The sequence below is a fragment of the Pteronotus mesoamericanus genome, unplaced genomic scaffold (genome assembly GCF_021234165.1).
Source record: "Pteronotus mesoamericanus isolate MK-2021 breed Mesoamerican mustached bat unplaced genomic scaffold, CSHL_Meso_final scaffold_54, whole genome shotgun sequence".
Taxonomy (NCBI): Eukaryota; Metazoa; Chordata; class Mammalia; order Chiroptera; family Mormoopidae; genus Pteronotus; species Pteronotus mesoamericanus.
This window is the reverse complement of record NW_026555321.1, coordinates 37,952,567-37,978,383: the sequence shown is the minus strand read 5'-3', so window position 1 is coordinate 37,978,383 and position 25,817 is coordinate 37,952,567. Positions and strand designations below refer to the sequence as shown.

The following is a 25,817-nucleotide window of genomic DNA, read 5'->3' as shown; positions in this document are numbered from 1 at the left end:
TTATCTGGCACCCATATGATTCTGATGTTGGAATGTTTAAAGTTGTCCCAGAGGTCCCTAAGACTCTCCTCATTTGTTTTTGAATTCTTGTTTCTTCGTTCTGTTGCAGTTGAATGTTTATTTCTTCCTTCTGTTCAAAATCCTTGATTTGAGTGCCGGTTTCCTTCCCTTCACTGTTGGTTCCCTTTATATTTTGCTTCATTTCACTTTGCATAGCCTTCACTTTCTCCTCTCTTTTGCGTCTATCTTCAACCATTTCTGTGAGCATCCTGATTACCAGTGTTTTGAGCTGTGCATCTGATAGGTTGACTATCATTGCTTAGTTCTATTTTTGGAGCTTTGATCTGTTCTTTCATTTGGACCATATTCCTTTGTCTCTGCAAGCCTGTTACACTGTAAGGAGTGGAGCCTTAAGTATTCACCAGGGTGGGGCAACCCAGGTCACTGTGCTGTGGCACTGCATGTAGGGGGTTGGGGTCAGAGAGGGAACAGTTACATTTGCTTGGCTCTCTTTCCACTTTCAGTCACTTCCCTTGCTACCCACAAGCAAAATGAACCCTTTTGGTACTGAATCCCAAATGGGTGGGTTTATGCGCACTTTAGGACCCCATGGATCTCTCCAATGAACTCTCCTGTAAGTTTGGGAGTTCCTCCTGCTGCCGCAACCCCCACAAGTTTTTACAGTTAGAGGTTTTGGAGCTTTAGTTTCCCATGCTGGAACCTTGGGTTTTGCAGTCTGCCTCATTCCCCAATTGTTCCTTCTGACTTATCTGCAGGTGAATATGGGACTGCCCTATCTGCCAGCCACTGCTTTGCTTGCCCAGTCCCCTGCTTTGCTGGGCATCCTCTTCTCCCTGGCTGCTCATTCACACTCCTCCTACCAGTCTTTAACTCCTTGTTGTCATACTTCCATACAGTTCAATTTTCTGGCAGTTCTGGGGGGTTTTTTTGTTTGTTTTTAAATTTGCTGTTGTCCTTCTTTGGTTGTGCGAAGAAGCAAAGTATATCTACCTATGCCTCCATCTTGGCCGGAAGTCAGATCCCCTTCATTCTAAGATTACCCAACTTCTGTGTGAAGAGCAGAGTGTGAGGTGTCATGGGAAGGAGCTGTGATAGCAGGGATACTGCTAAGATGTCATCAGGAGGGTTCTACATGAGGTGATGCAGGAGATGCTGGAGCCTGATCAAGGCAAGAGTCTATGAGGTGGACAGAAGTGAGCAGATTGAGCAGGTCTAGCCCCACCCCTTTTAAGAGAAGCAATTGTTTCTCTGTGCCTTGGTTTCCATGTCTGCCTACTTTCCTGAAGTTGAACAATGTATTTTTATATTCTAGTCATGTAACAAGCATGTATTGAGCACTTCCTGTGTGCCTGGCTCTGGGAGCTGTGAGTGCCGCCTCCTCCCACTGATTACTGTAAGTGAACAAACATGGTGGCAGCTCTGTAGACAGGCCCTGCCAGACAGAAATTTGGTAACTCATGACCACTAGGTCACCAGGCTTCTGGCAATCTCTGGGTCCCACACTTCCTGGTCCAAGGAAGTCTTTCAGTGCCCCTAGACAGGGAAGAGCTATCATGCTTTCTGGTGTTATGTCATTACTGTGTGAAAGCCAAGGCACCAGGGTCTTTTGTCTCCTCAGCCCTCCTCTGGCTTTGGCTCTGACTTACCAGCACCCACCCACATCTCGCACTTTCCCCCTTCCCCACTTTCATTTCTCTGCTGCTAGAACCCATCCAGTCATAGTGCAGCCCAGAGTGCAGGTGAGGCACCTCTCTTCTTCAGGGGCCACTCCTGACCATCCCCCCAGTCAATCAGGTGATTCATTCTGGGAGGGGACCTGGGATAATGAATTGAATCACCCCCAGCAGTGACCTTGATATTGCACCTTGCTTCCTAAACACACCTTGTGTGAGTGAGCACATCAGCCACTCAGATTGAACCCACAGACATGTCTGTGAGGAAAAGAAATGGGGGCAAGCCCAAGGAACTGGTCCCTTGGGGTGTTGCACCCAGGCCACCACCAACTCCCCATGCCCTGCACTGAGGTGTTAGGACACTCAGTTTTCCCTCCTTACACTGCTTTTGGTGAGACCACCTCCGTGGAAGTTTTAGAGAAGAGGGGACACCAGCTGGAGAATGGGAGGCTGTGTACAGAGGGCAGATGTCTGGAATGTAGGACGTAAGGTCACACACATAGGCCAGCACACATATATTACCAACAGGAAACCCCTGGCTGGGTCACATAGCAAGTCCTGGAAGAACTGGGAATGGAAACCCAGTCTTTGGTGCAGTGTTAGGCTTAAGGGCTCTCACCTTGGACCTTTCCTGGCAGCTAGAGTCACGTCCTGTCCTGACCATCCTCTGCCCTGCTGCATGTCCCCTCTCAGCTGCTGCACCAGCAGAGCTCAGGGGCCAGTGGACTCTGCCCGAGCAGCCTGCAGTGGTCTCCGAAGCAGCCAATGATTAGTTATTTCAAGAGAAAAGAATTTCTGATTCATTTGTTTATTGTGCATCAATATGTGAGAGATAAGATTCCTAAAAAGAGAAACTTGACTTTTGAAGAAAATGCCTTCTTTTTTTAGTGTTTAAAAAATTGAGCTACAACACACACATGTTACTGATGATGGATTTTGATCTATATATACACCTGTGTGGCCCCCATCAGGTTAGGATACAGAACATTGCCTGTGCCCCACCCCCATGTGGTACCTGTGACCACCCTGGCACAGACATGAGTTCAGCATTTGTGCCTCAGACAGCCAATACGTGGGGAACTGCAGACGACGTGCAGGCTCATCTCCACTATGTGTCCATTCAGCCAGCATTACAGAGCACCAGCCTGGGGCCAGGCTCAGCAGTTGGGGGCCCAGGCCACAGAGCCCTCAAGTGGCGGGATGAGCCTTTGACAGCTCACCGCACTCTTAGTTTGTTGAGGTCCCAGTAAGTAGTATAAGGAGAAACCCCGGGATGGATGTGGCCAGTGAGTGAGGAAGGCTTCTCAGAGGAAGTGATGGCTGAAGGAAAGTGAGGAGTGGCTCAGATGGAAGGAGGTGAGGACATATACCTGGAAGAGAGAGTAGCACAGGCAAAGCCCTAGGATGGGATGGAGGAGGGGACGGTGTTCTGTGCACCTGGAACCTAGAAAGCGAGGCTCATGATGGGGTAAGAGGCGATGGGTGGTGCAGTGGACAGGCTAGGAGGGGCTGTTGGGATAACAGAGTCCATGGGGCCAGGAGGAAGCCTGCTCCACCATCTTGGAGAGGGTGGCGGCCTAGGTTGGGGGTGGCAGGGAGGTTCCTATGGGAGGAGATGGCTGCTGTCCATGGTTAATCACTGGACCATCACCACCTAGCCAGGTCTCCTATCTCTGACCAATACCCTTCCCACCCTGGGCCACTAGCCAGCACTCACCTCTGCCCACCACAGGACTGAGTGATGAGATCCCCATGCCATTGGGAAGGCTTTGCCAGGCTGCAGGAAGGCAGCTGAACCTTCACCACCTTCTCAGCCTCCCAGGCCCTGGGTATGGGCATGTGGTGCCTTCTACCCTTTTTATGTGCTAACCATGACTTTGTTGGTCAGGCCTAGGGTGGGGTGGGTCCTGGCCTCTTAGTCTTGTTCCCCTTTCTGTGACATGGGCCTGAGGTGATGGTGATGATGATGATAAAGACCCCACCCAGTGTCTTTGGGGGATTAAATGGGATAATCCATGCAAAGCACTGAGTACAGGGTACCTGCCCCTATTATTATTACTATAATTTTAACTTAGTTGGTTCTGTGGCTTAAGGGAGCTCTGCGATTGGACAAAGGCAGCTATGAAGCACTGTTCATTTTACCCACACAAAGCCCATCCTAGAAGGCTGGATAGCTTGTCTGAGGTCTCACAAGAAGAACGGGTCAAAGGCAGGTGGCCTCCCCCAAATATTGCATTTGAGAACAACCCCCAGAGACCAGCAGACAGGCAAGGATGGCCATGGCCCCCACCACACTTCCTGAAGTTCTCTCTCAGAATTATTGCCACTACCCTGGCCCATAGGCACAGGGACAGGTGTGAAGGCCAAGCACCTCCAGGGCGAGTGCCTACTTCAGGGCACCAAGGGCCTCGATGCTCATGAGAAGCAGACCTTTGTATTTGGGTCTGCTAAGGGGGTCCCTCCTGTGGGTGGTCCCATTTCTTTACTGGGCCACCCCCCCATTGGTGGACAGTTAGGGTGTTAACATTGTTTGCCAGCATAATCAACTCGGACCGCTTGTGTTTATTTTTTCGCAGTTGTGTAGAACTATATTTTGGTTAAATTCCTAGAAAGGAGATCACCTAGATGAAGGGCTGCACCTTTAAAATCCTGATTCATCCATTTCTTTGTGGAAAGTTTCACATGCTCCCCAGCTGTGCACAAAGCAGACACTATCACTGGCCTTGCCTCAGCTGAACTTCTCAAAGGCTGAAGTAGGTCTGTGCCTCATATTGCATGCAGGCCTGGCTGAGACTGCTTGACCACCCCCCACCCCGGGTTCTGTCATCTCTTCTTGGGTGACCAACAAAAGCCAAGACTTCGGTACACTGCACTGGCCAAAAGCGAAAAAGGAAACATGCACCCACACATGCTTCCTTTTTGTGTGGAAGCATGCATACGTGCATGCCAAGAAATTGAGAAGAACCCTGTTCGAAGGGTTGTTCCATAAAGCTTTGTTAGTTCCCCAGCTGAGTGACTCTGGGGATGGACTGGTTCTCAAGCAGAGGTACTCCCAAAATGGTGGGTCAGCGTTTTATCCTTGTCACAATTCTTTTGCAATTTGAGTCCACCAAAATCATCAGACTTGTTGTGCAACTACGGGTTGCAAGCTCAGAATTACATGGAAATCTGTCTTGTCATGCAAGAAAGTCTAACCATGAAATCTGGCAAATTTTTAATACAAATCTTCACCTACTGATTTTAGAATTTTAAGAGAATTGTTCATTACTACAAAGTACAATGGTGATGAAAGCCGCTAGCAATAGTTAGTAGGGTGTGGTGGCGCCTACGTTTGTTACCACACATTGAATGTCATCTCTGCGCTCAACTCATCTTCTGTGTTCATTCACTGGCATTGAGGGTGGTGGCCTTAATTGGCCAAAGCCTTACTTCCCAGACAGAAGTGCCACAGGCTGACCCTCTGGATGGAAAGAGTGGCTCAGTGAAGCTGCTGAGTGCCCCATGCAGCTACATGTGGCATAAGGGTCTCCTCCTGTTGACTAGGAGGCAGGGCAGGTGGCAGTCTCCTCTCCCCCATGCACGGTATTTGGCTAAGCCTCTTTCTCGCCTAATCAGAGCCATATAAGTGGAGAGACAGAGCCAAGGCTGGTCCCAGGAAATGGGGTAGGTCAGGGATATAGGCACTCAGAGTCAAAAGAATGCTTTGGATACAACTCCACCCATTTCAGCCCTCACCCATAGTAGGACTTCCCCATTTTTACACACACACACACACACACACACACACACACACACACACCCTCCCCCCCCCCCCGCCACCCCCACCTCTCTCAAATGAACACACATGCTACCCTGTCTTTCCCTGGTCCCATATCTCTTACTCCACCCTACCCCTCACTTTCCACACAGCCAATGCCAGGGAGCCCCTTCCCTGCCCAGGCCGCCCAGGAGGGTGGAAGGGGATATGTTCCTGTGGCTCCTGCCACCTCCTTCTCCCTCCTCATCAGTCAGTCAGTCTGCCCATGCTGTCTGGGAGCCTGAGGGAGCACTGTGCTAAGGCTTAGGGGGCTCCCTGTCCCCAAAGAGGTTTTTTTTGCAGGTAGCAGCCCCCTGTTCATCCCCACTGTACACAGTGGGTGTGTACAGATCCTTCTACCTCCCAACACCATGAGCCCAAGGCCTGGCTTCTGAGGGGCAGGAGGAGGCAACTCCCTCTGACGGGTCTCAGGAACAAGGAAATGTTGCTGAGGCTGGAGCCTCGCCTGAGCCAGGGCATCAGGATTGCTGAGGGAGAAGAGGGAAGCCCACCCCACCCCTGCCATGGAGGCGGGTGGAGAGCTGGGCCACATGAGCCTCAGAAAAGGGGAACTGAGAGTGGGCAAGTGCCCTGGGCTTTCTGGTCTTCATTACTCAGCAAATCCTGGGCTGAGGATTCTTGGGGGTGGGGGAGGGATGGCAGGGGTGCCCAAGGAAGTTTCCTCTCTGCAGGGGTCAGGGCCAGGCAGAAATGCTCCAGTTTAGCCCACCCCTGCCCAGTCCCATACTTGTCCAGCGGACGGAGAGGACTGTGCCTAGTTCAAGGCCAGACTTAGATCTTTGAGATTAAAGGTCCCCTCCACATTGGGGGATGTGGGAGGAAGGGCTGTGATAAGAGGCACAGTTTAGGGATGTTGGGGTCAAGGAGAGTAAATGACCTGGTGCCACACCACAAAGAAGGATCAGTCTTCACTCCTGTACAGTAGGCTTGCTGCCACCTGGTGATGCCGCCCATGTTGCTTCCTCATCCTATTGACTCGAATTATCATCAATTATTTGAGAGCCTCAATAAAACTGTACAACAAACATACAAGTGCCTGTCGCCTAGATTAAAAATTAAAACATGGCAGGTGCAAGTAGAAACACCTGGATATACCTCCCTACTCAGAGGTAACTACTATCCTGAATTTCTTTATACTTTTTTCACTATTAGATTTGAATCACTTAGTAATATCCTTAGTATTGCATGTGGTATGGAGGGGTTTTTGTTTTGTTTGTTTGTTTCTTTTGCAATTTTAAAAAACTGTGGTAAAATATACACCCTGGTCAAAAATCTGTTAACCATTTATGCAAGGGTTTATTTCTGGGCCCTCTATTTCTTTCGCCTACCTGTCTGTCCTACCTGTCTGTCCTCACACTACCACCATACTGTTATTGATTATTTTAGCTTTGTAGTAAGTTTTGAAATCAGAAGGTTGAGGCCTTCACCTTTGTTCTCTTCCAAGATTGTTTTGGCTACTTAGGGTCTCCAGATTCCATATGAATTTTAGGATGGGTTTCTCTATTTCTGCAAAACAAAACAAAACAAAACAAAACAAAACACTGTTAAGATTTTGATAGGGAATAGACATCGAACCTGTAGCTTGCTTTGGGTAATGTCTTTTTAACAATACTAAGTCTTCCATTCTATGAACATGGGATATTTTTACACTTCTTTATGTCTTCTTTAGTTTCCGACAGCATTGATTTACAGTTTTCAGTGTTAAGTCTTTCAGTTCCTTGGTTAAATTTATTTCTAAGTATTCTTTCTGATGCTATTATAAATGGAATTGTGTCCTTTATTTCCTTCTTAGATTGTTCATTGTTAGTGGATAGAAGTGTTGCTGATTTTTGTGCTTATGTCTTGAAACTTTGTTGCATTTGCTTATTAGCTGTAACAGTTTGTGTGGGTGTGTGTAATCTTTAAGGTTTTCTAAGTATTAGATCATGTCATCTGCAAACAAAGATAATTTCATTTCTTTCTTTAAAATTTTGATGACTTTGTTTCTTTTTCTCACCTAATTGCTCTGGTTAGAACTATCACTACTATGTTGAATAAAAGTGGCAAAAGTGGGCACCCTTGTCTTCTTCCTGATATTAAAGATTTCAGTCTTTCATCGAATATGTTAGCTGAGGGTTTTTCACATATGGCCTTTATCATGTTGAGGAAATTTCTTTCTATTCCTAGTTTACTGAAGGTTTTCTTTTTTTAATCATGAAAGAGTGGCGAATTTTGTCAAATTCTTTTTCTGCATCAGTTGAGATGTTTATGTTTTTATTCCTTCATTCTGTAAATGTGGTATGTTATGTTGATTAATTATCATATATTGAGCCATCTTTGCAGTCCCAGAATAAATTCTAGTTGGTCATGATGTATAATTCTCTATAATATGCTGATGAAGTTTTGCATCAAGTTCCATAAGAGAGATTGGTCTGTAGTTTTCTTGTTAGTGTCTTGTCTAACTTTGGTATCTGGGTAAAACTGATCTCACATAATGAGTTAGGAAATTTTTCCCCATCTTTGGTTTTTGGGAAGAAATGAGAAAGATTGATGTTAATTCTTTAAAAATTTGGGAGATTTCATGAGTCAAGCGATCTTGTTCAGGGTGTTTCTTTGTTGGGAGGTATTTGATTAAAGATCGTATCTCCTTACTAGTTATAGGTTTGTTTATATTTTTTATTTCTTCATGATTTGGTTTTAGTAGGGGGCGTATTTCTGGGAATTTGCCCACTTCATCTAGGTTATCCGATTTGTTGGTACAAATTGTTTATAGTACTTTCTTATAATCCTTTTTATTTTTGTAAAATCAATAATGATGTTTCTATTTTCATTTCTGATTTTACTAATTTGAGTCTTCTTTTTTTCTCAGTCTACCTAAATATTTGTCTTTTTTTTTTAAGAACCAATTTTTGGCTTGATTATTTTATTATTATCATGTTAATTTTTAAAAAGTGTAATCTTTATTGTGTTTTTTCCTGTTACCATTTGGGCCCCCCCCCCCCCCCCCCCCCCCGCACTCGCCACACTTCTGTCCACGTCCATGAGGCCTTTTTCCCTTTCGCTCAATCCCCCCACCCCCTCACCTTTCCTCTACTGTTTTTCTGTTCTTAATTTTATTTTTCTCTGCTTTAATCTTTATTACTTACTTTCTTCTGCTAGCTTTGGGTTTACTTAGCTCTTCTTTTTCTACTTAAGATGTAAAGTTGGGTTATTATTCGAGACTTCTCTTTTTTTTAATATGTGAATTTACAACTATGTCTCCCTCTTACCGCTGCTTTTGTGGCTTCTCAGTTTTGGTATGTCGTGTCTTCATTTTCATTGTCTCAATCTATTTTCTAATTTCCTTTGTGATCTTGTCTTTGACACATTGGTTGTTTAAGAGTATGTTGTTTAGTTTTCACCTATTTGTGAATTTTCCAGTTTTCCTTCTGATACTGATTTCTGGTTTCATCCCATTAAGATCAGAGATGATACTTTATATGATTTCAGTCTTTTAAAATGTATTAGGATTTGTTTTGTGGCCTAACACAGCATGTCCTAGAGGATGTTCATGTGCACTTGAGGAAAAAATGTGTTTTTTGCTCTTGTGGGGTGGAATTTTTTTTTATATTTCTGTAAGCTACAATTGATGGTGTAGTGTTATTCAAGTCCTCTATTTCCTTATTGACCTTCTCTCTGGTTATCCTATCCATTATTGAAATTTGCATACAGAAGTCTCCATGGATTACAGTAGAACTGTCTATTTCTTCTTTTAAATCTATCAGTGTTTGCTTCATATATTTTGGGGCTCTGATGGTGGGTACATATATAAAATGCATGTTTTAGAACACTACTTACTTATGCGAAGGTCTCATTCAGGTGACACGAACCTGTAGATTGTTTTTTATATTTTGAACATACTTTTAGGATTCATCCATGTTAATGTGAAGTGCTATGGTTTCTTCATTTTCACTGCCGTGTGGAGTTTCTTTGCTTGACTGTACTACAACTTTTCCTAGATCCTTTGTATCTCCATATATATTTTGAAGTCTACAAAAAGAATCTTGCTGAGATTTGATTGACACTACATAAAATCTATAAATCAATTTGGGGGAATATTGACATCATAACAATATTAGGCCTTCCTATTCATGGTATCTCTCTCTAGGTCATCTTTAATTTCTATCAACCATGTTTATAGTTTTCAGTGTATAGATCTTGCGCGTATTTTGTTTAATTTACTTCTAAGTGTTTCATATTCCTGATGCTCTTGAAATTGGTATTGTTTTATTTCGTGGTTGCCCCACAGAGGGTAGGATCAACCATACCACCACCCAAAATATGTTTAAATGTTGATTAGTGACATCATGAATGGACTAAGAGGCTATGTAAAGGTTTATTATGCACATAGTGGGCCTTTCTGGGGAGAGCAGGGCAGGTACCCAAACTGGTCCAGGGTATCTTGAGTGAAGGTAGGGGCAAGTAGCTCTGATTTTTATTATGGTTGAAGAGTGAGACCAAGGTGATAATTTCTATATATATATAGGTTTTAATTTACATGATTTAAACTTCCCCACTGACAGCGAGGGCAGGAATACAAGGTCTCCTTTTTTCTTTTCTTTCTTTCTTTTCTTTGTTCCTTTGTTTCTCTCTCTCTCTCTCTCTCTTTTCTCTCCCTTCCCCCCAAACCCCCCCCCCCCCAGATTTGGAGCAAGAGGGAGGAATGGGGTTTGGAAACTGTCAATGGTCAAACATCAAAAATGGACTCAGACTCTTTATTACATTTACTTTTATATAAGTGTTCAGTTGTTCATTAATAGCATGTAAGAATAGTTAACTTTTGTGCCTTTAACTTGTATCTTATGACCTTGATAAGTTCACTTACTAATTCCAGTAACTTTTTAAAAGAATTTCTTGGGAATTTCTATGTACATAATCATGAGTACAAATAAGGGCATTTATAATTCTTTCTTTCCAATCTGTATCATTTTTATTCTCATTAACAAATTAATTAAACTTAAATCCCTGGTTAGAATCTTCATACAATATTGAATAAAAGTGGTGAGAGTGCAGCAGAGGCATTTGAAAGGATGCTCAGCATCACTAGCCATCAGAGAAATGCAAATTAAAACCACAATGAGATACCACCTCACACTGGTCAGAATGGCCATCATAAACACATCAACAAACAACAGGTGCTGGTGAGGCTGTGGAGAAAAGGGAGCCCTAGTACACTGTTGGTGGGAATGCAGACTGGTGCAGCCACTGTGGAAAGCAGTGTGGAATTTCCTCAAAAAGCTGAAAATGGAACTGCCTTTTGATTCAGTGATTCCCCTGCTGGGACTATACCTTAAGAATACCAAAACGCCAATACAAAAGAACCTATGTACCCTAATGTTCATAGCAGCACAATTTACAATAGGCAAGTGTTGGAAGCATCCTAAATGCCCATCAGTAGATGATTGGATCAAAAAGTTATGGTACATATACACAATGGAATACTACACAGCAGAAAGAAAAAAAGAACTACTAAACTTCGTGACAGCATGGATGGAACTGGAGAGCATTATGCTAAGTGAAATAAGCCAGGGGGTGAAAGACAAATACCATATGATCTCACCTATAAGTGGAACCTAACCAACAATACAAAGATGCAAGGAAAATAAGACCAGCTACACTGAAAGGAAAAGAAATCAACAGAGACAAGAGGGAAGGAGGGAGGGGGGCGGGGAAAAGGAAAGGAAGGGGAAAGTCAAGGAACATATAGCAAGGACTCATGGACAAAACCAAAGGGGAAGAGCTGAGGGAGGGAAGGAGGGAGGGGGCAAGGGAAGGTGGTGGGGGGTAGGCAGAGACAAATGTATTTGAAAAAATAAATTAAAATTAAATTAAAAAAAAATAGTGGTGAGAGTGAACATTCTTGCCTTGTTCCTGATTTCAGGGGGAAAGCTTACACTCTTTTACCATTTAGTACAAAGTTAGATGTAGGTATTTCATAGATGCTATTTATCAGGAAGTTCTCTTCCATTCCTTTCAAATTTATTAGAATAAAATTGTCATATTATTATACTGTAGAATTTGGAGTAATAGCCCATCTGTCATTGCTGATGTTGGTAAATTGTGTTATTTATGCTCTTTCATTTGTCTGGGTAGAGATTTATTAATTTTATTGTTTTAAAGAAAAATATTTTGGTTTTATTGATTTTTTATTTTTAAATTTGTTTTTAGTTTTATTGATTTCTGCAGTTATGTTTATTACTTTCTTCTGATTACTGTGGGATTTTCTTTTTTTCAGATTATTTAAAGATGAAAGTATAGATCATCAATTTGAGATCTTACTTTTCTAATATAAACATTTTAATGCTACATATTTCCCTCAAAGCATTGTATTACCTGCATTCCACACATTTTCATCTCTTGTGCTTTCATTTTCATTCAGTTAAAAAATTTGCTAATTTCTCTACTGATTTCTTCCTTGACTCAATGGTTATTTACAAGTGTATTTAGTTTTTAATATTTAGAGATTTATCACATACATTCTTACTATTTATTTCGAAACCAATTTTTGGGTGTCAGAGAAAATACTTTGTTTCATTTCAGTCCCTTTAAATTTGTTGAGATTTTTATTATGGCCCAGAATAAAGTCTATCTTGGTAATGCACATTTGCACTGAACATGGATTCTGCTGTTTGGGTGTTCAATAATAAGTGTTAATTAGGTCAATTTAGTTCATAATGCTATTCAAATATTTTATATTCTTACTGAATTTGTGGTCTAGATGTTTCTTTTTTAAAAAAGACGTACTCGGCATGATGATCAAACTATTACATTTAGCAATCAACAGCATGGGTGCAAAAAGAACTACATTAAAACACTTTGTTCGAATGCTTTACACTTTCTATAGAACAAACATTAAAATAACCTGTTATACAAATACAGTAACCTCAAGTGTTTTGCCCATATATATTAGTATTGTCTGAAACATGTCTTTGTCGCAGCTAGGTCCTGCCTTTCCTGTAACTTCTCTGGCCCTCCTCTCCTAAGCTTTGTTTCCTGGCAGTAATTAAAATCTTCTGCCACTGCTTTAGCTACTACTGCTGCTGGAACCACGTCAGCCACCTTGGTTCCATAGTTTAGCAAAGTTTGGCCTCCACAACCACAGGGGCCAGAGCTTCTGCCTCCAAAATTTCCTCCTTTCATGGATCGAAAATTTGAAGATTGATTGTTATAATTGCCAAAATCATTGTAGTTTCCACCATGTCCTAAGTTGCTTCCATCATTACCAAATCCATTATAGCCATCTCCACTGCCACCACAGCTTCTACCAAAGCCACCTGGATCATGAAAGTTTCCTCCACCAGCAAAGTTGCCATTCCCATGACCACCTCTGAAGTTTCCAGAACCACTTCGACCTCTTTGGCTGGATGAAGCACTAGCCATCTCTTGCTTAGATAGGGCTTTCCTTACTTCACAGCTGTGGCCATTCACAGTACAGTATTTCTGAGTGATAATCCTGTCTACAGAGTCATGGTCGTCGAAGGTCACCAAAGCAAAGCCTTTCTTCTTGCCACTGCCTCAGTCAGTCACGATTTCAGTCACTTCAGTTTTCCCATACTGTTTAAAATAATCTCTTAGGTGATGTTCTTCCATGCCTTTGAAACCACCAACAAAAATCTTTTTCACAGTGAAGTGGGCACCAAGTCTTTGAGAATCTTCTCTAGAGACAGCCCTCTTTGGTTCTACAACTCTTCCACCCAGCTTATGTGGCCTTGCATTCGTGGCTGCATCCACCTCCTCCACAGTGGCATATGTGATAAATCCAGAGCCTCTGAAGCATTTGGTGTTTGGATCTCTCATCACCACACAGTCTGTGATCATTCCCCTTTGCTCAACATGGTTCCTCAGACTCTGGCCTGTTGTTACAAAGCTCAAACCTCCAATAAAGAGCTTCCACAGCTGTTCAGACTCTTTGGGAGACTTTGACTTAGACAGGAAGACAGTGGGACATGAGACTTTAATGATGTTTACTCAATGGCATCCACCAGCATAAAGGAATGATCTGATGAACATATCTCTAGATGTTTCTATTACTGTGAGGGCCTCCAAGTATAGTTATGCATTTATTCATTTCTCCTTTCATCGGTATCTGATTTTTCCTTCATGATTTTGGAGTTCTATTAGGCACATACACATTTAGAATTGTTTTATGATAACTTGACTCCTTTATCATTTTTAAATGTCTTCTAAAACCTGGTAATATTCTTTGTACTGAAGTCTGGAGTTAATATTGTCACGTTTAACTTATTTGTGTAGTGCTTATGTGGTGTTATCTTTTTCTGTTTTCTTATTACATATGTCTTTATTTTTAAAGTGGTTTTTTGTGTGTGTACAAGGCATGTATTTGTGTCTTGCTTTTAAAAAAATCCCATTTGACAATCTCTACACTTTAATAGGACTATTTAGACTATTTACACTTAATGTGGTTAGCAATATGGTGGAATTTAAATCTACCATTTTGTTATTTGCTATTTATTTGTTCCATCTCTTTTTAGTGTATTCTGCCATTATTTTGTATTAGTTTCGGGTGTACAACATAGTGGCTAGACAATCATATACTTTACAGAGTGTACCCTTGATATGTTCAGTACTCACCTGGTACCATACATAGATATTACAATATTACTGAATATATTTCCTATGCTTTATATCCCCATGACCATTTTGTAACTACCAATCTGTACTTCTCAAGCCCCTCACCTTTTTAACCCAGTCCCCTAACCTTCCTCTCCCCTGGCAACCATCAGTCTCTTCTCTATCTCTGAATCTGTTTCCATCTGTTTTCTAGCAATTCCACGTAAAAGTGAAATCATATGGTATTTGTCTCTTTTTGACTTATTCCACTTAGTTTAATACCCCCTAGGTCTATCTATGCTGTCACAAGTGGTAAGATTTCATTCATATTTACAGCGGAATAATATTCTATTTTATATATGTATCACAACTCTTTCATCCATTCATCTATTGATGGGCACTAGTGTTGCTTCCATATCTTGGCTACTGTAAATAATGCTGCAGTGATCACTGGGATGCATATATTCTTCAAATTAGTGTTTTTGGTTTATTTGGATACGTACCCAGATATTGAACTGTTGGGTCGTAGGAAGTTTTATTTTTAATTTTTTGAGGAACTTTAATACTGTTTTCCATAGTGGCTGCACCAATCTGCAATCCCAACAGTGCATGGGGGTATTTTTTTTCCCCACACTCTCTTGTACACTTGTTTGTTGATTTACTGATGATAGCCATTCTGACAAGTATTGAGATGATATGTCATTGTGGTTTTAATTTGCATTTCTCTGATGATTAGTGATGCTGAGCATCATTTCATGTTTACTGTCCATATATATGTCCTCTTTGGAGAAGTGTCTATTCAGTTCCTTTGCCCATTTTTTTAATTGGAATTTTTTTCTTTCTTTCTTTCTTTCTTTTTTTTTTTTTTTTTTTTTTGCTGTTGAGTTGTATGAGTTCTTTGTAAGTTTTGCACATTAACCCCTTTTCAGATGTATCATTGGCAAATTTGTTCTCTCATTTAGTGGGTTGTCTTTTCATTTTGTTGATGTGCAAAATTTTTTTTAATTTGATGTAGTCTCGTTTATTTTTTTTCTTCTGTTTCCCTTGCCTGAGGAGCTATGTCAGGAAAAACAAATGTCAGAGATTTTACTGCCTATGTTTTCTTCTTGGAGTTTTATGATTTCAAGTCTTACATTTACTTCTTTAATCCATTTTGACTTTACTCTTGTATATGGTGTAAGGAGATGGTCTACTTTCATTTTTTTTGCATGCTGCTGTCCAGTTTTCCCAACACCATCTATTCAATAGACTGTCTCTACCCCACTCTATGATTTTGCCTCCTTTGTCATTATTAATTGACCATACAGGTGTGGGTTTATTTCTAGGCTCTCTATTCTGTTCCACTGAGCTATATGTCCATTTTTATGCCAGTACCATACTGCTTTGATTACTATGGCCTTGTAGTATAACTTAATATTAGGTAGCATGATACCTCCAGCTTTGTTCTTTTCAAGATTGTGGTGGCTATTTGTGGTCTTTTGTATTAAGCCTCTTTGGGATACTCTAAGCTTCTTGAGTCTGTGGTGTTTTGTCTTGCATTGGTTTTGGAAAAGTCTCAGCAATTATCTGTTCAAGTATCTTTTCTCTCCTGTTCTCTCTGTCCTCCTCCCCCTTTCTTTCTCTGCCCCTTTTCACTCTCCGTCTCCCTTTTTCTCTTTACCCCTCTTCTCCTGGGACTCCAATTATGTGTTCTTGAGGTAGTTTGATATTATCCCATAGTTCTCAGTTCTATTCTCTCTTTTCTCCTTTACTCTTAATTCTCTTCATGTTTCCGATTTCATAGTCTCTAATTACCTAATTGCCAGTTGCATTTTTTTCTCGGCTTTATCCAATCAAATTATTCATCCTTGATAATGTGGGTTTGTTGTTTTTTTTTCGCATTCCTGTTCATCCCTTTTATAGTTTCCAATTTTTTGCCGAAATTGCCTATTTGTTCAACATGTTGTCTACCTTTTCAACTAAATCTTTTAAAATGTTTAACTTGATTAAAATCTTTGATAGTTCTAACATCTGGATGGGCTATCCTATGGTCTGGTTCTGTTAACAATTTTATCTCTTGATAATTAGTGTTTTTTCTTTTCTTACCTTTGTGTGTCTCTTAATTTTTTATTGAATGTTGGACCTTGTGTGTACCAGGGTAGTAGGGACTGAGGTAAATAGTATTTATGCCTGGAAAAGGGCATACCTTTAATCTCATCAGGTCATTAGTGTGAAGTGTTGAGTTAACCTAGTTGGGAGCTGAGTTGCTGCTACCTTGGGCTAGTATGGGGCCTGGAGCACTGGAAGGTTCTACTCAGAGTTCCTGCTTCAGACTTAGCTTTCAGAAGGCCTTGGTGCCTCTTTCTTCTGTGCCTGAATGAATGCAGGGAGTGGGGAGTGGGAATCTTTCTCTGCACTCTTACCTCTTAGCCTATCTCCAGTGGTAGGCTGCTGTTGTTACCTGGCACAGAACTCATGGAAGGGCCAGGGGGATCTATCAGGGTTATTTTTTTGTTTGGTTTTGGTTTTGGTTTTTGGGGTTTTTTTGAGGTTTCTCAGTTCTCTTCTTGCAGCCCTAGTCTTGGGCAGGCCTTTTGTGCCTTTGCTCCATGAGTGGAGCTTTCTCAGATGTTCTTGCATCAAGGAGTTCTTGATGGGATACCATGTTTTTTTCCGACCTCGGTGCACTGAGCTTTGATTTGAACATTGTTGGGAAATGACCACCCAAAAGCTACTGGCATTTCTATGTTGGAACTTTAGCACTGGATAGAGTGATCTTTGGAGATAGTGGCTCTGACCCCACCCCTGCCATGGCCCTCAGGTCAAAGGCTTTTAGCTCTACAGTCTCGAGCCTCTCACCCTGACCTTCCATCAGTTATTTATTTAAGTCTTATCTGTCTACCTGGCCTTAGACCATCCATTTTGAGGGTAGGTGTCTTGTTCTCTGTGTATTGCTAGTGATGAAATGGTGCCTGGCACGTGGTAGGGGCTCAGCAATTGTCTCGAATGGATGAGGAATGAGCACAAGCCTGGAAAGCCCTTACCTCCCCTGCTTTCCAGCCTATAGACTCCTGCCCAGAATTCAAGTTCATGCAGATGTCAGGAGAAGCCTTTCTGGGAACTTCCTGAGTTTGGGGAGCGGCCTCTCCTGCACCCCAGCTCTAGCACAGATCTTGCAGTACTTATGTAACTGCTTGCACCGCTGCTCCCTCCATCGAGGTCCCCAGGGCAGAGTCCTGCTAGCTGGGCCTGTCCCACCCAGCTCTGGGTAGACTGCTTGGTGAGCCAATGGAGGACTCTTGCTGCACCAGGACCTGCCCCAGCTTTGGGCTGATTCTGCATGCGCACGCTGAGTTAAAATATTTAAGGCCTCTTTTCTCGTTTCAGCAAAAGTGAACCACCACATTCCCCTCGGTGGATATAAGAGGACTTGGGCTGGAAGCATGTGGTGGGTCCTGCGAGGCTGGGGGCGAGGGCACCTGAACCCCTGGGGAGCCCAGGGGCGGCAGTGGCTCCCCGGCATCCGTGCTCTGGCCAGTGTGGCCTCCAGGCGTGGGAATGAATACAGTCATGTGGTGGTGGGTGCAGGCTCCGCGGGCTGTGTGTTGGCCAGTCGGCTCACCGAGGACCCTGATAAGCATGTGTTGCTGCTGGAGGCTGGGCCCAAGGACATGTATGCAGGGAGCAAGCGGCTCTTGTGGAAGATCCACATGCCTGCGGCCCTCGTAGCCAACCTGTGCGATGACAGGTACAACTGGTACTACCACACCGAGCCGCAGGCAGGCCTGGACAGCCGTGTGCTGTATTGGCCGCGTGGCCGGGTATGGGGAGGCTCTTCATCCCTCAACGCCATGGTCTACATCCGTGGGCACGCCGAGGACTATGACCGCTGGCACCGACAGGGTGCCACGGACTGGGACTATGCACACTGCCTGCCCTATTTCCGCAAGGCACAGTGCCATGAGCTGGGTGCCAACAGGTACCGTGGCGGCGACGGCCCGCTGCATGTGTCGCGGGGCAAGACCAACCACCCGCTGCACCGGGCATTCTTGGAGGCGGCACAGCAGGCCGGCTACCCGCTCACCGAGGACATGAATGGCTTCCAGCAAGAAGGCTTCGGCTGGATGGACATGACCATCTACAAAGGTAGTATAAGGTGCCCATCCCCCATCTCCCTGGTAATTCCTTTAAGAAAAAAAAAATTACTGTTACACCCCCCTCCTTCCTGCTCCCATCATGGTAAGTGTCAACAAACGGGCTGGTACAAGGTGGAGGGGCATGTGACATACTGCGCTCCCTACAGGCCACAAAATACAACCTCAGCCGATCAGAAATGACATGGGGATGGTGACACCCTGAGCATTCTCTGGGTCTCTGACTCCTGAGGGTGTGGCTAACAAGAGTCAGCTCTCTGGCCAAATAACTTGAAGATCTCTCGACACTTTTTGACAGAGGGGAAACTGAGACACAGAACACTCAGGGGGCTCCAGGTAGATGTGGATTTCAGTTGTACAGGGTCTTTTGGTCTCAGCCTTACTTGGAAGGCAGAGCTCCCACTCTCAGGGGCAGGACAGATTCCCTTTGTGGATGAGCTTATGCAGGGTGTGCAGGTGCCAGGGGAAAGGGCAGGGGCGGTGCCTGAAACCCTTGCTCTGTCCTGCAGGCAAGCGCTGGAGCACAGCCTGTGCGTACCTGCACCCAGCACTGAGCCGCCCCAACCTCACAGCCGAGGCCCGGACGTTTGTGAACAGGGTGCTGTTCGAAGGCACCCGTGCAGTGGGTGTGGAGTACATCAAGAATGGCCAGAGCCATAGGGTGAGCCAATTACCCCCAGGCCTGGGCAGCTCAGAAGGCAGGAAGGGAGTGGGCAGTAGTCATGTTTTTGTCTCCACCAGCACTGTGATGAGGAGTGAGCAGCTGGTGGCAATGGCCTGAAGAGGTGTGGAAACCCCCAGTTCAGCCACCTGCAAAGAGCCTGTTGTGCCCTGGGAGCCTGTCTGCCACTCCCCATCTCAGAGCCGTGCCCCGCCCCCCGCCAGTACCTTCCACACCTTTTCAGAAGTTGGTAGGTTTTACTATGATCATACTCCACACTTCTGCATCGCGCTGTTTCCACGTAGCAGTGTGTCAGGATTGCTCTGTGTCCCACTTGAAGGTCTGGTCACTGCTTGCTTGATTGAAAGCGCTCGTTTGCGTGTGGTTTCTCATTTAAGTTCCACAGTCCTGCTTTTGAGACCATCATTGCTAGCTCGCTGTTGCAGAATAGTTCAGCGTATGAGCCATGCTTTATCTACAACTGCACGCCAAAGTTGAAGGTGTGGGTAGCTCTCACACAGCGCCTAAGCATCCTCTTCCCACTTGGGTATGTCATTCCGAGGCCACGTTCTCAGGGCTCTGCCTGCCTGTTGGGGAAGGGAAGGAAAGTGCGATCTACTCGGCCTCTGCCTCTCCCAGGCTTACGCCAGCAACGAGGTGATTCTGAGTGGAGGTGCCATCAACTCACCGCAGCTGCTCATGCTCTCAGGCGTCGGCGATGCAGATGACCTCAAGAAACTGGGCGTCCCCTTGGTGTGCCATCTCCCGGGTGAGGTCCCTTCTCCACTGCTCCCAGAGGGTATCTGTGCTAAATAAAAATGGTTGATTGTATTTTATTGGCACGGAGAGGACAAGAGTCAGTGCTCAGCATTGTCACACTTCTCTCGTGAGACTGAAGGCCCCTCATGCCTCACAGGACACTTCTCCCCCCACCAGGGACCCCAAGTCTTTGTATTGTTTCCCCCCCCCTTTCCTGGCCATCCTATCCCACTGAGAGGTGATGCTCCTCTAGCAGCGAGCATGTGCCGGTAAAGCCCAGTGGGCCAGGCTCCGGCTGGTCACCAGAGCAGCTGGATGATGAGGGGGGCCCAGGCCTTTGTGTTTTCCATCCTCAGGACTCACTGGGCATTCTTGCCTGTGAGTCTTGATGTTAAATGCTCTGATGTTAAAGATGCCAAGTCAGAGCTTCTGAGTGTGCTTTTCATGTTAAGACAGTTCTCCAGGCCTGAAATGTATTTTATAAACTCTCTTTGATGCCCTTGCAGCCTGTCCCATTTTCTGTCTCTTATAACCCAAGCTCCCTGAGGTCTGGGCCTTCCTGCATTAAGTCTTCATAAGAAGTCTGTGAAAGTGCTGGTGCACGACAGTGACTGGCCAGTATCCCCTTGAGCTTGGATGAGCCCGTGCAGGGTCTGCACAGATGATGGGGGCTGCGACCCTCCTTCCCCAGGCCAGGGGTGAGGGTGGGGCTGTCAGCCATTCACTGAGCAGTATCTGCTGCATACGTGGGCCCTGCCCTCACGGAGGGTGCTGCTCGGCAGGCAGGCACCTGGATGGTTACAGGTGCTTCCCTGGGAGTGAGTGACAAGGGCAGGTGGTTTTGGCAAGATCTGAGAGGGCTGGAATTGGTGGGGAGAGAAGGGTGTCCCTGGGAGGCGACCTCCAAGCTGTGACCTGCGGACTGAGCTTTGCAGATGAGTGGATAGGTGAGAAATTTTCAAAACCAGGGGGATGTTGAGAGGTCAGCTAAGGCCCTCTTGGTAGCCATTTTTCCTCACCATTCTCTCCTATTTTAGGAGTTGGCCAGAACCTGCAAGACCACCTGGAGATATATATCCAGCAGGCATGTACCCGCCCCATCACTCTCCACACAGCACAGAAGCCCTTGAGGAAGGTCCGGATTGGTCTGGAGTGGCTCTGGAAGTTCACAGGTGGGTGAGCTCATCCATGACCTTGGCAGAGATGCTCTGTGGGCAGCACCGCCTCCTTCATGAGGTGCTGAGCAAGGGCTCTGCCCAAGGTTGCTGGTTTGAAGCTGAGCTCTGCCATGTACTTCAGCTCTTGGCGCCTCAGCTTTCCCATCTGCAAAATGGGGTACAGAGTTCCTGTCTGGCGGGCTGCTGTGAGGACCAGACTCGACAGCACAGGCCCTGACCCGGGTGAGACTCCTCACAGGCTAGGTGCCACTCTTCCTTGCAGACAGGTGGGGATGGCCTTGCGCTGGACACCCTGAGGTGTCTTAAGGAGCCGGGAGAAAGGCACTTGATGCTGGACTGTAGAATCGGCATCCATTTCTTAGCATTTTTCATTTGTTTTCTGTCTGAGTGTGAGTTTGGCCAGGAAGTGGTGTTTTGAAATCCTACTCATTCACCCAGCATGTATTTCTTGCACACCTACTATGAGCTGAGTGCTAGAGGGTGAGAAGTGCCAGAAAGGCAGATGTCCTTGGGCGGTGTACACTGTAATGGGGACAATGGAAACAACCAGGTAAACATGCTAAATTTTTAAGTACAGTGAAAGAAAGATCTGGCCATTGATTAAATTAGAGCATAGTGGTAGGGGATCTGAAAGGCAGGGAGAATATATGCAAAGGCTTCTGGACAAGGCATCTAATTAGTTGGGCCAGGGAGCTGGCAGCACATGGAAGAGGAAGCAGCGGCGGGAGGTTGGAGGGGAGAGGGCTTGACCATGAGGCTGTGTGTGAAGGGTGGGCTGCAGGAGACACTGAGGGAGGCCTGGGCTCCAGTAAGATCACCAGAGCTACCAGTCGAGAGGTGATCTGGGCTTGGACCGAGGCAGCAGGAGTGTGGGTGGCAATGCCAAGCAGATCGATTCAAGCTGCTTTTGGAACTGAAGTTGGTGAGATTTTCTGATGTGCTATGTGGTAGGCAATGAGGAGGAGGAAGGTGGCAGAAGACAGATTAAGTTTCTGCCTTTAGCCTTGTATGAAAGGAACAGTCACAGGGGGAGACTGACAAGGACTCTAGGCTGGGCCAGGTCAGAGATGCCCGTGGGACATCAGGCCTCACAGTCCAGTCTCAGTGGTGGAGTCGGCGGAGAAGCAAAGCTGAACACCGTCAACATGCAGCTGAAATTGAAAGCTGTTGGTGCTGGGCGAGGCCGGCCCGCCAGCCATGCCTTGCCTTACTCCTTTTCTAATCCTCAGGGGATGGAGCCACGGCCCATCTGGAAACAGGTGGGTTCATCCGGAGCCAGCCTGGGGTCCCCCACCCAGACATCCAGTTCCACTTCCTGCCGTCCCAAGTGATCGACCACGGGCGTGTCCCCACCCAGCAGGAGGCGTACCAGGTGCACAGATCTTCTCACCTCTCCCAGTGTGGCAGGGCCTTCCGCGGCGGGGTGCAGATGCCTGTGCCCTGCCTGGCATCTGCTCAGACTCTGAGCCCAGACGGGCAGTCTATGCGCTGCATGGGAAGGGGAGGCCCACAGCCCGCTCAGGGCAGATACCAGAAACTGATGAATTGCACCAACTCTGCCCAGGGAGTGCCAGCTCCTGAAGGTTTTGGGCAGTCAGGCATAGAGGCAGGAGTGAGTCCTCAAGGTGGTTTTTAATCACTGTGGAACGTCAGGGCAGGGGACGGTAAGAAGAAGGCAAATACTAAAATTTATAGATATAGAGTCCCACCCACAAGAAACCTGAGACCTGTCTAAACTGAGCTGGGTTAATGGCAGTGACTGCTCACTCTGGATTCGTCTAGGTGCACGTGGGGACCATGCGGGGCACGAGTGTGGGCTGGCTCAAACTGAAAAGTGCCAACCCCCAGGACCACCCTGTGCTGCAGCCCAACTACTTGTCAACAGGTAATTCACCAGCCACCTTTGTATCCCCTAGGCCTGGGCTTGCTGGGGGCACTGATGGAATGACTGCCTTTATGGGTTCACCTTTGTCCCTGAACCACATTATCTGAGACACAAGTCACTTTCCGTCCTCCCTCCGCCCCATCATTCTAGGCTGTGAACTTGCACGTGCTGCTCTGTTAGTGCCCTGGGTCACTTGAAGTAACCCTGGGGCATCATTTTACACAGTAGAGGAGATCTGCAGTTTTCAAAACAATCTACCAGGAGGTTCAAGGCAACCTGGCTGTGTACACATAGCTCACAGAGCATTTTTCCTGCTGTTACTGTGAGCATCTTTTAAAAGCAAACTATATTCCTGAGTCGTCTTCTTTGCCTATGTCAAAAATGAGCACTCCCCATCCAGCAGGTTTTGCCCAGTAAAAACTTGCTGGGCACTCACGGCCACACTGTGGCAGAGGCAAGGCATGTATGCTTATTCCTTTACAGGAAAGAAAATTCAGATCCCTGGTTTATTTTTTTACTTTTTTAATGATTTTATTTATTTTTTTAATTTATAAATTAAATTAAATTAAAAAAATTTAATTTATTCTATTACAGTTGTCTCAATTTTTACCCCTTTACACCTGTCTACCCATCCCACCCCGCCCCCCTCTCCCACAGTCAATTCCCACTCTGTTGTCCATGTCCATGGGTCATTCCTACTTGTTCTTTGTCTAGCCCCTTCCCCTTCTTTCCACCATTGTCCTCTTTCCCCATCCCCTCTGGTCACTTTCAGTCTGCTCCATGTTTCCATGCCTGTGGTTTATTTTGTTCATTAGTTTATTTTGTTGAAGAGATTCCACTTATAGGAGAGATCATATCGTATTTGTCTCTCACCAACTGGCTTATTTCACTTAGCTTAATATTCTCCAATTCCATCCATGTTGTCGCAAAAGGTAGGAGTTCCATCTCTCTCTTTTCTTTCTTTCTTTCTTTCTGAAATGCAGATTGACATTTAAAAAGTAAATAAAATCAAAGTTAACTATAAAATATGAAAAAATTTTAAAACCATTATAAAGTCTCAGCAATTAAACCAACATGACACCTGCACAGAAATAATCAATTAGATCAATGAAATACAACGAGCGTTCTAGAGACAAACATATATAGCTGTCTAACAATATAATATATGATTAAGTTGCTATTTCAAGTCAATGGGGAAAATAAGGCTTATTCAACAAATAAGGTGCATGGACCACTATTACTTGAAATAAAACAAATATAGAGCCCTATTTCACATATTATACAAGAAATACTCAGGTGAGTTAAAAATCAATATGTAGAATCTAAGGAGTTTTAGAAGAAAATAGACCTAATATTTTTCATGACCTGAAGTAAAATATTCAAACCCAGACGCTAAAAAGTAAATATTGACAATATGACTATATTAAACAGTTAAGACTATATAGTAATATACACTTAAAAAAGGTTAAAGGACAAGGAATAGAATAGGAAAGTATTTGCAACACATCTAAAACATGGTTAATAGGGTTGTTTGTTTGTTTTTAGGGGAAAAAGTTCTACAAACCTTTAATCAATAAATGAATAAAGAATACCAAAAAGTAATTTAAAGCTTTTTAAAAATAATAGAAATAGGCAAGAAATATACAAAGACAGGTTTAATTTCAACAAATAGTAAAGGAACAACTGAAATAACATCATCGTCACAATCAGATTAATGAGTATTAAAAATATTGGTAATATCAAGTATTGGCAACTCTGAAAGGAATTAGGTATTCATAGAAACATTCTCTTCATCTTAAAGCAGTCCCTTTAGCATATTTTGCAGTGCTGGTTTGGTAGAGGTGTATTCTTTTAGTCTCCTTTTGTCTGGGAAACTCCTTATTTCGCCTTCCATTTTCACTGAGAGCCTTGCTGGGTAAAGCAGTCTTGGTTGCAGACCTTTGTATTTCATTACTTGGAATATTTCTTGCCACTCCCTTCTGGCTTGCAGTATTTCTGTTGAGAAGTTGGCTGCTAGCTGTATTGGGGCTCCCTTATATGTGACTACCTCTTTCTCCCTTGCTGCCTTTAGGATTCTCTGTCTTTGATATTTGCCATTTTAATGATGATGTGTCTTGGAGTGGACCTCCTTGGGTTCCTCTTGCATGGGACCCTCTGTGCTTCCTGGACTTGTGGGACTTTTTCTCTCCTCCAAATTAGGGAAGTTTTCCATCATTACTTTTTCAAACAGGTTCTCTATCCCTTCCTCATCCTCTTCTCCTTCTGGTATCCCTATTATACGGATATTATTACATTTCAGGTTGTCCTGCATTTCCCTGAATGCCTCTTCATTCTTTTTGAGTCTGTCTTTCATTTTCTTCCTCTTTCTGGGAGCTTTTTTCTACCTTGTCCTCCAGCTCGCTGATTCAGTCCTCAGCTTCATCTAGCCTGATTTGGATTCCTTCTACTGTGTTCTTCAATTCAGAAATCGTATTCTTCATTTCCTCTTATCTCTTATTGATAGTTTCTATGTCCTTTTTCATGCTGATATAGTTTGTAGTACATTCCTCATAGTTTCCCTGTAGTTTTTTGTAATTCTCTCTGAGCTCACTGAGTTCATTGAGCTTCCTTAGAACCGTTGTTTGGAACTCAATATCTGATAGTTTACTTGCCTGTATTTCATTTAGTTCTCTTTGTGGGGATTCCTCTTTTCCTTTTGAGTGGGGCATATTTCTTTGTCTTCCCATTATTTGTGAGGCTCTTCTCTTTCGCTTCTGATTCTTAAGATGATCTGTCTTGATTTTCTGACTTTGTGGTGTGAACTTCTATAGTTGGAGACCACTGTTTTTACTTTCTTGATCTGCCTCTGATGATGTCAGATGTCGTCCCTGTCTGACCTTAGGCAGTCTGTTCGAGACTTCCAGGAATCTACTGTTTGTGGCTGTCTCCTTCAGCTGTTAATCTAGTCCCAGATCCCTGATTTAAACCCAGGGCCCCTGAGGCAAGCTGTGTCCATCTAGGATAATCTCAATTTGGGCTTCATGGGCCTCTGCTTGGTTGCAGTGTAACTGCCTATGGTAGGAGACAAGCAGCCTGGTAGCTTGGACTTCCGTGGCCCTTAG

General features: G+C 44.5%; 1 protein-coding gene and 1 pseudogene across 1 annotated transcript in view; one reads left to right on the top strand and one right to left on the bottom strand.

Annotated features, from left to right (window-relative positions):
• The window catches only part of CHDH (choline dehydrogenase), a 42,647-nt gene that overhangs the window by 11,522 nt on the left and 5,308 nt on the right, over positions 1-25,817 (top strand). Inside the window, exons 3-8 of the mRNA XM_054595518.1 lie at positions 17,467-18,225; positions 18,743-18,894; positions 19,534-19,663; positions 20,691-20,825; positions 22,061-22,203; positions 22,614-22,716. Coding sequence (XP_054451493.1) covers positions 17,523-18,225; positions 18,743-18,894; positions 19,534-19,663; positions 20,691-20,825; positions 22,061-22,203; positions 22,614-22,716 — 1,366 coding nt within the window. The 5' untranslated portion in view covers positions 17,467-17,522. The remainder of the gene's footprint in view (positions 1-17,466; positions 18,226-18,742; positions 18,895-19,533; positions 19,664-20,690; positions 20,826-22,060; positions 22,204-22,613; positions 22,717-25,817) is intronic.
• Positions 12,533-13,426, bottom strand: LOC129088266 (heterogeneous nuclear ribonucleoprotein A1-like; annotated as a pseudogene).